Source organism: Sycon ciliatum, chromosome 7, assembly GCF_964019385.1.
Source record: "Sycon ciliatum chromosome 7, ocSycCili1.1, whole genome shotgun sequence".
NCBI classification, from domain to species: Eukaryota; Metazoa; Porifera; class Calcarea; order Leucosolenida; family Sycettidae; genus Sycon; species Sycon ciliatum.
In genome coordinates this window covers 33219048-33231822 of record NC_088649.1, presented here as the reverse complement: position 1 = coordinate 33231822, position 12775 = coordinate 33219048, and the positions used below count along the sequence as shown (strand labels likewise).

Below are 12775 nucleotides of genomic sequence, written 5' to 3'. Positions count from 1 at the left end.
GAAGGTCTACCAGCAGACACACACACACACGCACGCACGCACGCACTCGTGCATGCACACACACACACACACACACACACGCACACACACACACACACACACACTGTAATAGTTTTACCTTGACACTTCTTGCTTGTCTTATGGTAACACCTTGTGTTCCTACTATTCTCACTCCTGCGGTTCTCACCTTTCTTTTGCTTTATAACCTCTGGTTTGAACATCATTCGACGAATTCTCCAATCAATCAAGTCTATACTGTTACACTGGTAGCTTGAGGATGGTTGAGATCATCGTTTGCCCTTTGACGTGCCTTGTGCTCCTGGCCGCTACTGCTCTGCTATACGCCGCTTTCCGTGAGATCCGCCGCGCTCGGGACAACGTGGCTGCTACAGTTGGACGACATCAATTACCTGCTACATCAAGCTCAAGTCCTCCGGATCTAGCCCCGTGTCGATCGCGTTCTCTCTCCCAGACAAGCCCGAGCGTCAAACGCGTTACCAGAGAACCGAATGTTTTCCATGGCAACCCTTCCGAGTTCAAAGAATGGGTATTTACGGTCGAGTTAGCCTTGAAGTGCTCACCTCAAGGCGACCCGGAGAGCCAAGTTACCTTTGCGGCTAGCTACCTCGCTGGGAATGCGCGTCTTTGGCTAATTTCTTCCCTGGAAGCAGGTGAGCAATTTTCGGATTGGCATTCTTTGAAAAGCGCCCTAGCGCGAGTGTATGGCCCGCACTATGATGGGGAAAGAGTGCGGTTGGATATGTTCTCTATCCAACAGCGTGGGTCAATTGAATCGTACGTAACGGAGTTTTCTCGGCTAAGTTTACAGGTGCCGGAACTTGACGAACTCTCCAGAGCCTTGCTATTTGTCAACGGCCTGCACGGTAACATGCGGACCTTGGTAGTGAAGGAACACCCCACTACACTGTCAGCCGCCGTTCAGTCAGCGCTAGCAGTCGCCTCAGACAGCCGATTTCAGCGCAGACCACCACTGGCGACCGCGCCGGGATTCGCACCACCATCAGGTAGCAAAAAGCTAACAAAACTAAGCCCCGAGGAACGTGAGACATTACGAGCCCAGGGGGGCTGCTTCGCATGTCGTCGACCAGGCCATATGGCCCAGAATTGCCCGCAGCATCGAGATCACCCAAACGGTGGACGTCAGTAAGGCCGATGCGATTACTGACGCAGCAAGAAAAGGCATCACCTGCGTGTAGTGTGTGCTCCGTCTCTACCCGTAACCGATTCAGTAGCCTCGCTGTGGAGGATGTTGACGATGATGCTGAATGCTCCGAAGCCAATTTCAAGCGAGATGTTACACCAACTATTGAGGCCCAGGTTACCAGCGTCAATGTGGAAACGGAACATGAGCTCCTGCGTGTAGAAGGCAAAATCAACGGTCGTCGCGCGCTTATGTTAATAGATTCGGGCTCGACCCATGATTTCATTGCCGAACAGTTTGCCAGGAGAGTTAACCTGCCAACCGAAATTGGCTCGGAAAACCTGAATGTCACGCTGGCTGATGGAGCATCAAGCTCGTTTCCCATGGAGACGACCCATGAATTGAAGGTTATCGTAGGCGACTTCAGCGATAACCAAACCTTCACGGTGTTCCCCCTTCATCGCTATGACGCTATATTGGGGAAACCTTGGTTAACGCGTAACAATCCAGACATAAACTTCCGGACGAATGAAGTCAGGTTGAACTCGAATGGTTTGCCTTGTGCGTCGCCCAGTCAAAGCGAACCGACCGCTCCTGTGGAGGCGATGTTCATATCTGGTCGTCAGGCTAGGCATGCCCTTAGGAGTGGAGACGAAGGTGTTCTGGCGTGGGTCAGCGTAGAAGACGGCATTGGCAAGGAACCTCCCGACAAATCCACTCAGAACGAGCACCCAGATCTCAAGGCCATGTTCCGTGACTATGACGATCTTTTCCCGGATGATCTGCCAGCTAGACTCCCACCAGAGAGGTCTGTAGACCACGAAATCCGCCTGGAGGAAGGCTCATCACCCCCATCGCGACCTGCCTATCGCCTGCCCAGGCCAGAAATGGAGGAATTGAAGAAACAGCTCACAGAACTCTTGAAAAAGGGTTTCGTAGAACCAAGTAAGTCCCCCTTTGGTGCACCGGTGTTTTTTGTCAAGAAAGCTGATGGTTCGTTACGCATGGTCTGCGATTGGAGGGAGCTAAACAAGATAACTGTTAAGAACAAGGCGTGCTTGCCCAATGTGGATGATTTATTCGATACCGTACAGGGCGCTAGGTACTTCACGAAACTAGACCTCCGATCAGGGTATAATCAGATTCGCATTCAAGCTGAGGACGTGCCCAAAACCGCGATTAACACTCCCTTTGGGCATTACCAATTTAGGGTCATGGGATTTGGTCTCACCAATGCACCGGCAACATTTCAATCCATGATGAATACGATTCTTCAACCATATCTGAGGGAGTTCGTAGTCGTGTTCCTAGATGACATACTCATCTTCAGCAAAACGTGGTCGGAGCATATGCAGCATGTCCGGTCGGTATTGAGCGTGCTCCGGGACAACCAGTTATTTTGCAAACGGTCAAAATGTGAATTTGGCGTGGAGAGTGTGCGGTTCCTGGGACATTGCATCGATGGACTGCACATCGCCCCTGACCCAGACAAGATTGCCGCAGTAAAGGTCTGGCCCGCTCCGACTTCCGTCACAGAGGTGAGGCAATTTCTTGGATTTACGAATTATTTTAGGCGATTCATAGATCAATACTCATCGCTCTCTAAGAACTTAGAGGAGATAACGGGAAAACATGCACGATTCGAGTGGAACAGCTCTCGGCAACATGCCTTTGAATCGCTAAAGCATGCCTTGTTGAATGCGCCCCTATTGCGGCTGGCTGATGTGAACCGACCATTCAGAGTGGTAACAGATGCAAGCGATTTCGCCTTGGGATGTGTTCTTCTCCAAGAACTAGAGGAAGATGCCTGGCATCCAGTGGCTTATGCTAGCCGAAAATTGTCTGCTGCGGAACAGAATTATACAGCTACAGAAAGAGAAACATTGGCCGTAGTGTTTGCGCTAAAGACCTGGCGCATCTACCTCTTTCAACACTTTGAGGTCATTACAGACAACATGGCGGTAGTTTATCTGAAAACAAAACCAAGCATTACAAAGAGAGAGGCGCGATGGGTTGAATTCCTAGCTGACTATAACTACACAGTCCGTCACAGACCCGGCAGAGAGAACCCTGCAGATCCCCTTTCGCGTCGCCCAGATCTCCATGAGAGTAACCTCGTGGAGAATGCAGTACCACGTTTGAATGCTATTGAGTATGCTTTAGCAATGAATGATGACGTGTCCAATACAATATCAGATGCCTACCAGAGAGACAAAGAGCTAACTCCCATCATAGAAAGATTGAAGCATTCTCTCCGAGATAATTTGCATGATCGCTATTATTGGGACGAATCCACTGATCGCTTGTACCTCAAGGCATCCCCCAATAACCGGTTGTGCATACCACAGTGCGGTGTCCGGTTAAAGCTCATTCAAGAACACCATGAGTGTGCAACGGCTGGCCACCCGGGTCGTGATCGAACGTACTTCCGCCTAGCACGTTTTTTCTACTGGCCCCGAATGGGTCTCGATATCAAGAGATTTGTCAAAACCTGTGATCTCTGCCAGCGAACGAAGGGAGGTCAGCCACGAACAGGGCTTCTCCAGTCACTTCCAATACCTAATAGTCCTTGGCAGGATATCTCAATGGATTTTATTGTTGGATTGCCCCTTACTTCTCGTGGCTTCGACGCAATTTACACCTTTGTGGACCGACTTACGAAATGCGTACATCTTGTTCCAACAAACTCGAAGATTGATGCTAAGGGCAGCGCTCAACTGTACATTCAAAACGTGTTTCGTCTGCACGGGCTGAGCTCAACCATTGTTTCCGATCGCGATCCACGATTCACTGCAGCTTTTTTCAAAGAAGTATTCTCTCAGCTAGGAACTAAATTGGCATTCAGCACTGCTAACCACCCTCAAACGGATGGTTTGACAGAGAGAGTTAACCGGCAAGTGGGAGATGTTCTAAGAGCATTTGTGAACTTGAGACAGGACAATTGGGATTCGCTTCTACCACTCTGCGAGTTTGCAATAAATAGTTCACAACAGTCATCTGTAGCTAATACACCATTCTATCTGAACTATGGGTTTGACCCTAAGTCCCCGCCCGAATTCATTCTTACGGGAGGGGAAAGGAGTGATTCGGTCGATTGGCTTCATGAGCAGGAAGCCGCACTAAGGATAGCTCGAGATGCTATGCTCGACGCCCAGGCAAGGCAAGCTCTATACGCAGACCAGACGAGAACGCCCAGTGATTTGAAGGTTGGTGATAGCGTTCTTGTCAGAGACTTTCTACTGACCCCGGAAGCTCGTGGCCAGCCCTCTCGGAAGTTGCAACCCAAGTGGTTTGGTCCGTATCGTATCCAGGCTAAGATTGGAGCGAATGCTTTTCGCTTGGAACTACCCCGTGAACTTCGCTGCCATCCCGTGTTTAATGTCACTGCTCTTAAACGCTACGAAGAGAACACGATTCCTGGAAGACACCAACCCCCGCCTCCGCCCTTCACAGATCTAGATGGACACACACGCTATGTTGTCGAAGCCGTTTTGAATCACCGACACCGCAGTGGTGAGCAACACTTCCTGGTGCATTGGAAGGGTTACCCCAGCAGCGAAGCTACGTGGGAGCCCGCTGGCAACCTATGTGATGAGTCTGGTCGGAATATTAAACCGCTGCAGAACTATCTAGCCTCACAACGACAGCAGCCTTGATCTAACTGGGCTGAGCCATATGCATCTCTTACTGAGATAATTAATAATTATGTTATAGACTGATATAGTTTTGCGTCATCTCCTTGTGAGAGTGATGAAGTTGAGTTGGATTACACTTCAATGTGGGTATGCATGTGCATGAGTGATTATTTAATATTCCCCTTTCCACAATTGCATCTCCTAACTGGATTGTGTTATCTAATAGAACCTTGGGCTTCCTATGGGGCCGGGAGAGTGTAATAGTTTTACCTTGACACTTCTTGCTTGTCTTATGGTAACACCTTGTGTTCCTACTATTCTCACTCCTGCGGTTCTCACCTTTCTTTTGCTTTATAACCTCTGGTTTGAACATCATTCGACGAATTCTCCAATCAATCAAGTCTATACTGTTACACACACACCATTTGACCATTTGACGCCCATCGCCAAAGGCGATGATCGCGATGCTCCAGCAGAGGCCATAGCGCAGAAGCCATAGCAGCTTGTGCTAGGTTTGCACCATTCAACAGCTTGCAAGGCTGAAGAATTGACCACCACTATTCAGCCTGGTCTATACCACTTACCCTCTCCCATACTTGTAATTCAAAGTGATGTAAATCATCTTCCAACTGCATAACCCACACCCCCACCCACAGCATCTCACCTTCTCATAAACTTATCTCTTATTGGTGATGGTGCCATCGTGAGAATAAAGAATTCAAACCGCACAGCTATGAGTGGCTTTTTTCTGGCCAGTGAATCCCTACTTTTTGGTCTCTTTTTCACACACACACGCACACACGCACACGCACACACACACACACACACACACACACACACACACACACACACACACACACACACACACACACACATACCTTCCTTGCGTATCTATTTTCGGTGTGGGAGCATTCCACGTAGTACCATGAGTTGTCCGGGTACCATCGGCGTTTCATCATCGTCTCTACTTCTTCTTTGGTCACGGGTTTCTTGCCGGCCGCCTGGAGTATGTCGAGTGTGCGCTGGTGTGTGCGCAAGTCAGTCTTGGTCCCAAGAATCACAACTACTGGCGGTGCCATCCTTTTCCCGTCTCCGCTGTCATTGCGCACTTTGGGAAGCCACTGCAACAGGAATGGAAAAAAAGTAGGGCTGAAACGATCGTGGATTTTCATGTATCGATTACTCTTTAGCTTAACGATCGAGTAATCGATTATAATCGTTAGCAAATAGTGTCATAATTCTGTGCAAACATTACTCTGTTTCCACAAACTATGCCTTCATGATACAAACAAATCTGCATTAGTGAAAGGGTAGCTCCGAAACAAGGCAGTTTTGAAGTCAATTTAACCTCAGAACATGAACCATACCCCTGGCAACTGCATACTCCCAGCGGAAACTGATTCAAACTTCACAAAACGAGGGTTTACAGTACTTTCTGGACACAAATTTAAAAAAAGGAAAATAATCGTAATCGGTAATCTAAACGATTGCTCGATCGTTAGAGTTATCAAACGAGTACTCGATTATTTGGTATAATCGTTTCAGCCCTAAAAAAAAGAGTAAAAGAATGTAAAGTTCGCACTTTCGCGTTACCACCTTTGAATTTGTGTGTCAACACTGTTGAATTGTTCGCTGTTAAACGAGAGAGCTTGGAAGCTCAGGGCCCTACGCTATGCTTTTTGCCTTGATGACCTAGACAAACAAGAATAGGGATGTTATAAATTCTTATAAGTTTCTACTTTTTGTTTTTAGACATATTAAACCTGGGATTCGAACCCGCACTATCGCCCTGCATGCATCCCCCGATACACTTCGCATACATACTAATTCTTCCAAGTTGCTTCACGTTATGATCTTGTATTTGAAAGCCCTATTTGAATATGCATTGTGGCCAGCCGTCTTTGATTGTACGGTACGGTACGGGATAGGTACGGGACAGGTACGGGACAGGTACGGTCGAGGGTAATACGCACCGTCTACCGCCTTGATGACGGCAAAAAAATAAAAGGGATGTTATCAATTTTTCAATTATCCTATTTTTTCAGGCATTACCTGGGATTCGAACTCACACTATCGCCTTACATGCATTCCCCAATACACTTCGCATTCATACTCATTCTTCCAAGTTGCTTCACGTTATGATCTTGCGTTTGAAAACCCTATTTGAATATTGCGGCCAGCTGTATGTGGCCAGCTGTGTTTGATGGAACGGTACGGTACGGGACAGATACGGCATAGCGCCAGGCGTGACACAAACACACAAACAAACACCAAATTAAAGCTGTGTGGACCCTGGCTAGCGCCAGACGTTACTGAAGTAACGTCTTCTGCGTAGCTACGGGAATAAATACTACTACCACCAGCTATGCAATTGTGCTCAAGAACACAGCTAGCTTAGGGCCTGGCCAGACTGCGGCAAATTTTCGGTGCCTGACAAAAAAAGAAAATCGTCCATGATTAGAATCGCGATCACACTACACATGTGGGAAGAATGGTTTGCAAGCCTGCCTGCAAATCATGAGGTCCCGAGTTCAAGACCCGCGCTGGTAGCAGGGAGCGTGCAAAAAGACTTTTTACGTGCGTTGAACTGCGCCGACACCCACGGTCAACTGGGTACTCAGAGCTCGGAGTGAGAATAACAAGGATGCAATTTACAGGGTTATGGGCCGTTACACGCCCGATTGGTTGAGAGACTAACCTCCTCTCCCCCGACTCATTTGTGAGGTCTGCATTCGCCACTAAGGTGAACAGACATAGTGGTGGCCTGTGGATGCGAAGGCTAGTTTGTGTGTTTCTGAACATTGAAGCAATGCCGACGCGGATCCAGCGAATATTAATATTATATGAAAGTTCAAATTCTTTTCGAGCGTCAAGTGGTAATCTCCACGAACAACGTCAAATTCCTTCACCTCGGTAATCACCAACACCTTCAGTGCGATCCTTGCAAACATCCCCAGGAGTTTTGTTGTTGTCCGTGGCCAATTGGCTCCTCGATATCGAGATGAAAAATCAGTGAATATCAGCGTCAATGGGGTATCAGGGTCAAACTCTTGTTGGGAGCGGAAATGCGTGGCCCGTCCTCGCTCGTGTTTTGGAGCGTCAACCCTCGATTTCGCCACTCTGGTGTCAAGTTTCTATAGAGATTCGGATTATAATCACAGGATTATTTCGTTTTTGCCGCAGTCTGACCAGGCCCTGAGGAAGTAATGCGTATGCAATGTGAACCTGAAATCCCACCAATAGAGCAAAGATGGGATTATGGGGACTCGTGAAACGCACTCGTACACACGATCATGCATGAACATGTGTGCACGAATACGCATGCACATACTCTACATATGTGCACACATATACATGTACATGTACGCACACACATGTACCTGCCAACACGTGAGAATACACCGCACAGCTGATACACACACCTCAGACCTCAGACCTGCCCATCGCGGAAGCGATGATAGCGAACAGCCATGTTAGACATAGCAACTTGTGCTGGGATTACGCCATTCAACAGCTTGCAAGGCTGATGAATTGACCGCCACTAATTTTAGCTTGGTATCCACCACACAGCTGATTAAATGGCTTTTAGGGCCAGTGAATCCCTATTTTTCATTTTTCATTTTTTCATCTTTACATTCTTTCTTCATTTTTTGACACACACACCATATACTCCGACATGCATTGGCTGTTGGTAACCACCCAGGAGAATGAAAGAAGAGCTAGGAGAATGAGAAAGAGAAGACAGACGAGTGTGACCATAAACATACCACTGCACCAGATGGGACACACACACACACACACACACACACACGCACACACACACACACACACACACACACACACACACACACACACACACACATGCACACACACACACACACACACACACACACACACACACACACACACACACACACACACACATACACACACACTCACTCACATATACACACAGAGTTCCACACACACAAGTTGACTTACCACTTTCTCAACACTTTCAAAGGAGGCACGGTTCACAACGCTAAAGCATATGATGTGAGCATGAGTACATCCCTGATGCAAACAGAGACACGGAGCCGACATCATTATAGTGAAAACAGAGCGTCATGAACGAATCAGGGCCGTCACAGGGCAATGCGAAACCCAATGCCCTACTGTTAACAGACTAAAATGCGCAACGCATTAATGTCGGCTATTTTCGCGAGAACAGCGCGTCACGAGTATTAACCCTTTGTGGACGGACTGTACGAGTTAATAAGATCGAAACTTCGTAACTTCGTAACTCCATCGTTTCTTGAGCAAATTCCACAATCGAAGGGTCTACGTGGTAGCGGGAACTCCAAGCTGTCCAATGCAACAATCGCCGAAGAGTTACAATGTCGGACGCCAGAGATATCGCACGCCGTATTCTTACCTCGGCAAATTCAAATTTTTGATCGATCATTTCGCCATTTTGGGGGAAAATCCCTTTTCGTGTGCTCTTTGAGCGACTAAGCACATGATAATGACGTAGCCGGCTGAAGTTTGAATCGTCTCAAACAGATTTGAACGTTCTGCGATGAAGGAGAGTGGAATGGCGTTGATGGGACGAATTTGCTTGCGTATCAGGCTTGGAGACGACTTTGCTGTGTTACCGCTCCTGATTTGTGGCGGCCGGATAATGGAGATTGGTACCCTGGCGTTGCTCTCGTCAAGAGCTTTCCAATGAGCCCTTGATTGTGAAAATCAAGTGAAGGACACCAAAGTTATGACATGGAAAAGTTGAAAATTGTACTGACATTTTGTAATTCTGGTGCATACTGTGCTAGTAATCCGGCCATAAAGGGTTAACCAGCGTGAAATCAAACTTCAACAGTGGGTGTATGTGCAGTGCTGGCAACTGAAATCCGACCCCTGAGCGATGCGTTCACATTCTAGCGGTCTCTATTTCCTAGTTTTACTATCCCGTGTTGGGTCTTTGTGATGTGAGCTCAGGGGGTCGGATTTCAGTTGCCAGCACTGTAGGTAACCATGGTGATTTGCGAACGTTTGCCACGGTAAACGCAAATATTGGACGATTGGCAGTGATGGGTTATTGAATCGTGGTAGTGCCACTTGTGTCACTTAGATTGTGTAGAGTTAGTTTAGAGTCACATCTGGCTGCGGCGACCTACCCTGCACTTTGTGTAGTGTCGCTATTGCTGTCTATGACTCTGTGTGTGCCAGTATAATGTGGAGGGAGAAGGGTTATTGAGTTGCAGTAGTGCCACTTGTGTCACTTAGATTGTGTAGGAGTTGTCATCAGATTAAGTTGTATTAATTGTATCACTGTGTATTGTGTTGGATTACAATGCAACTCATGTTACTCGTATCACTTCGTGATTGAACGGGATGACGACTACACAATAGCTCAGTGGTTAGAGCATCGCTGGCTACATGCGAAGGTCCCTGGTTCGAGTTCTGGTGGTGACAGTCAATGTTTTCCTCAGACTCTTCCCGTTTGCATCTTTCCCTCAAACCAGTGAATATTTCATGATTATTCTGTATATATATTGCATATGATCAAGCAATAAATAAAGGTATTCTGAGTCCGTCGGGGACACAACAGTCAACACACAGTACAGGTGCTCCCTCGCAAGGCCGTTACTACACTAGGGTAGCCGGCTCAGGTTTCCGTCAAAGCGTGGAATCGCAACCGCAAAAACGCATCGACGAGATATTACATTGCTCTTGCCGTGATGCTACAGTCCACAGAGCTGCGTCACTTGCATTAATACTGTACTCAAAGTTAACTACAGTCCATTCATTGGAAACTGGCACCCTAACTTTTTGTTGTCTCTCTCACATAGTTGTAGATATCGTGAAAACAACAGTACATCCTGCATTGTGTGACCCGTGCAATTACTCCTTGCCACATTTGAGGCCAGAAAAGTCCAAGAACAGGGAAATAGAAATTCAGCCAGGTTTTACAAAATCAGGACAGGTATGCCATGGCAAAATGTATGGAGAAGCAGATCCAAAACCCAGATTTTTGAGATTTAAAGTGGGTTTTTGATCCTCAATTCGGCCCAAATCCGACTTTCAAAAGCCAGCGGGCCAGTTTCCGATGAATGGACTGTACATTCATGTACATAGTCAAGTGGTTTGCTTCACTGTCTGCAGAGTGCTCACTATCCATGTAGGGCAGAGCCTTGTACACAAGAGAGAAATTGGAAGGTTTGTTACTACAACTCTGAGTTTCACGTACTACTACGAGTTGCCTGATGATAGTAGTAAAACGTGAAACTCAGAGTTGTAACAAACCTTCCAATCTCTCTCTTGTGTACAATCATGCACATGACTGCACGTACACGCGCGCTACGAAAAGACCTTGGCTTTGGAAAGTACAAAATGCACTGAATCTGAACAATGGAGAAGGAGGGCAAGCGACCATGCATCAAGGAGATTCAGCTGGCCGTTGCGCCTCGCGTAGGAAGAGTATTCCGTCACCCGACAGCCAGTTTCGCATGAACGTCAGACTCGCTTGCGCTGAAGTCCTTTTCAACTAACTACATGTACTTGTAACCGAGGTGTGAGAAATGAAATTTGTGGACCAAATTACTCAACTCACAAGCGGCCTGCATAGTATCCTAGGTCAACAACGGGCCTCTCGGACTAGCCGGCTAGGCCAGAACATTGTCTCACATAGATCCGTTGATCTCTTCTTCATCACGCCCAGCTCGTGTTTGTAGCTTTCCGGCTGCGATCCTAGAATGCAAGTTTCACCTCGGTCGAGGCGCTTGTTTTGCCTTGTGCGCATCTATTCCCGATCATCTTCACAGAATCTGAAAGAACTTGCTTCTATTAATTCTCTCTTGGGCATGCTGAGGGTCAAATCCGGAGCTAATTTCAAAAGCGAACACAAGCTCATAGCCAGCAATCGCATGTCATCTCGTACATTGAAAATCAACATAATTTTGCGAATCGACCTTTTTTTCAGGATCACTTTTCAACGAGGACGAAGCAAAGTCGGCCGAACGAAGCCTAGAGGAAGAAATCACCCTCTCCACTTCACCATCACGATACTGACATAGATACGAGATGAAACAACTAAAAAATTCACAAGAAAACTGTACGACTATCATCGCGCTGACTTTGGTCTGACTTTGGTCTGAGAATTTCTATCACGATCAAAAATGTACGAGGAGCACTCAAAAATCAGCCACAGACGTACCTTTATCGCTCTCTACTCCTTTTTCAAGGCACAAAAGTCGACTCTCCACTTTCAAACCAGGAACCAGACATACCAGTGGTCCTTTTCAGCTGCTCCACGAGCGCAGGAAATGTTCACCAAGGGGCGCAGAGCAGCATCCATTCCAGAAAAATAGCTAAAATACGAGTGAGACTGCATGCCTGAGTACATGAGTACATGTATGAGTACATGCAGAAAATAGTCAATTTCAGCGTTTCTGCTCCAAACAGCAACCAGCTTCGACTAGAAACAAAGATTACACCAAAGGATCAAACAACAACGATTTTCTGCAGTTTTTTTGCAGTTGGCTTCCTTGTGCTTGGCCCAGCACGCCAAAAATCACACCTCGGAGGAGTACAAAAATTACAACTCTCAGATGTCCTTGATTGCTGGCCATGGACCAAAGGAGCACTCGGAAAGATGGGCGCAATGAGTTCACGTCTCACGGTAGCGGCTCACGGAAACGCCGACCTGGCCTCCAAAGCCCAAGTCAGGATTTTCTCACGGCACGGCTTGCGTTTGGATCGCGTGGCCCGAAACCATTGGCAACCGTCAGAGTCTGATCAAAAGTAGCGCGAAATGTCGTAGTGTAAAACCGGCCTTATTAGATATCTCATGGCCATCAAAAAAGTGATCTTATAACGAGACTTATCTTCTGACGGGACTGGAAATTATAGATATAAGAAGCGCAGATCTGTACTTTTATGGGATACCCTCAATACAACATAATTTATTGCCACTTAAACTCGTTACTAGACGATTGAAAAT

General features: G+C 47.1%; 1 protein-coding gene across 1 annotated transcript in view; it reads right to left on the bottom strand.

Annotated features, from left to right (window-relative positions):
* LOC135821362 (uncharacterized) overlaps positions 1 to 12775 on the bottom strand; it is a 45480-nt gene that overhangs the window by 16413 nt on the left and 16292 nt on the right. Inside the window, exons 5-6 of the mRNA XM_065334429.1 lie at positions 8779 to 8850; positions 5676 to 5918 (exon numbers count right to left, since the gene is read on the bottom strand). Coding sequence (XP_065190501.1) covers positions 5676 to 5918; positions 8779 to 8850 — 315 coding nt within the window. The remainder of the gene's footprint in view (positions 1 to 5675; positions 5919 to 8778; positions 8851 to 12775) is intronic.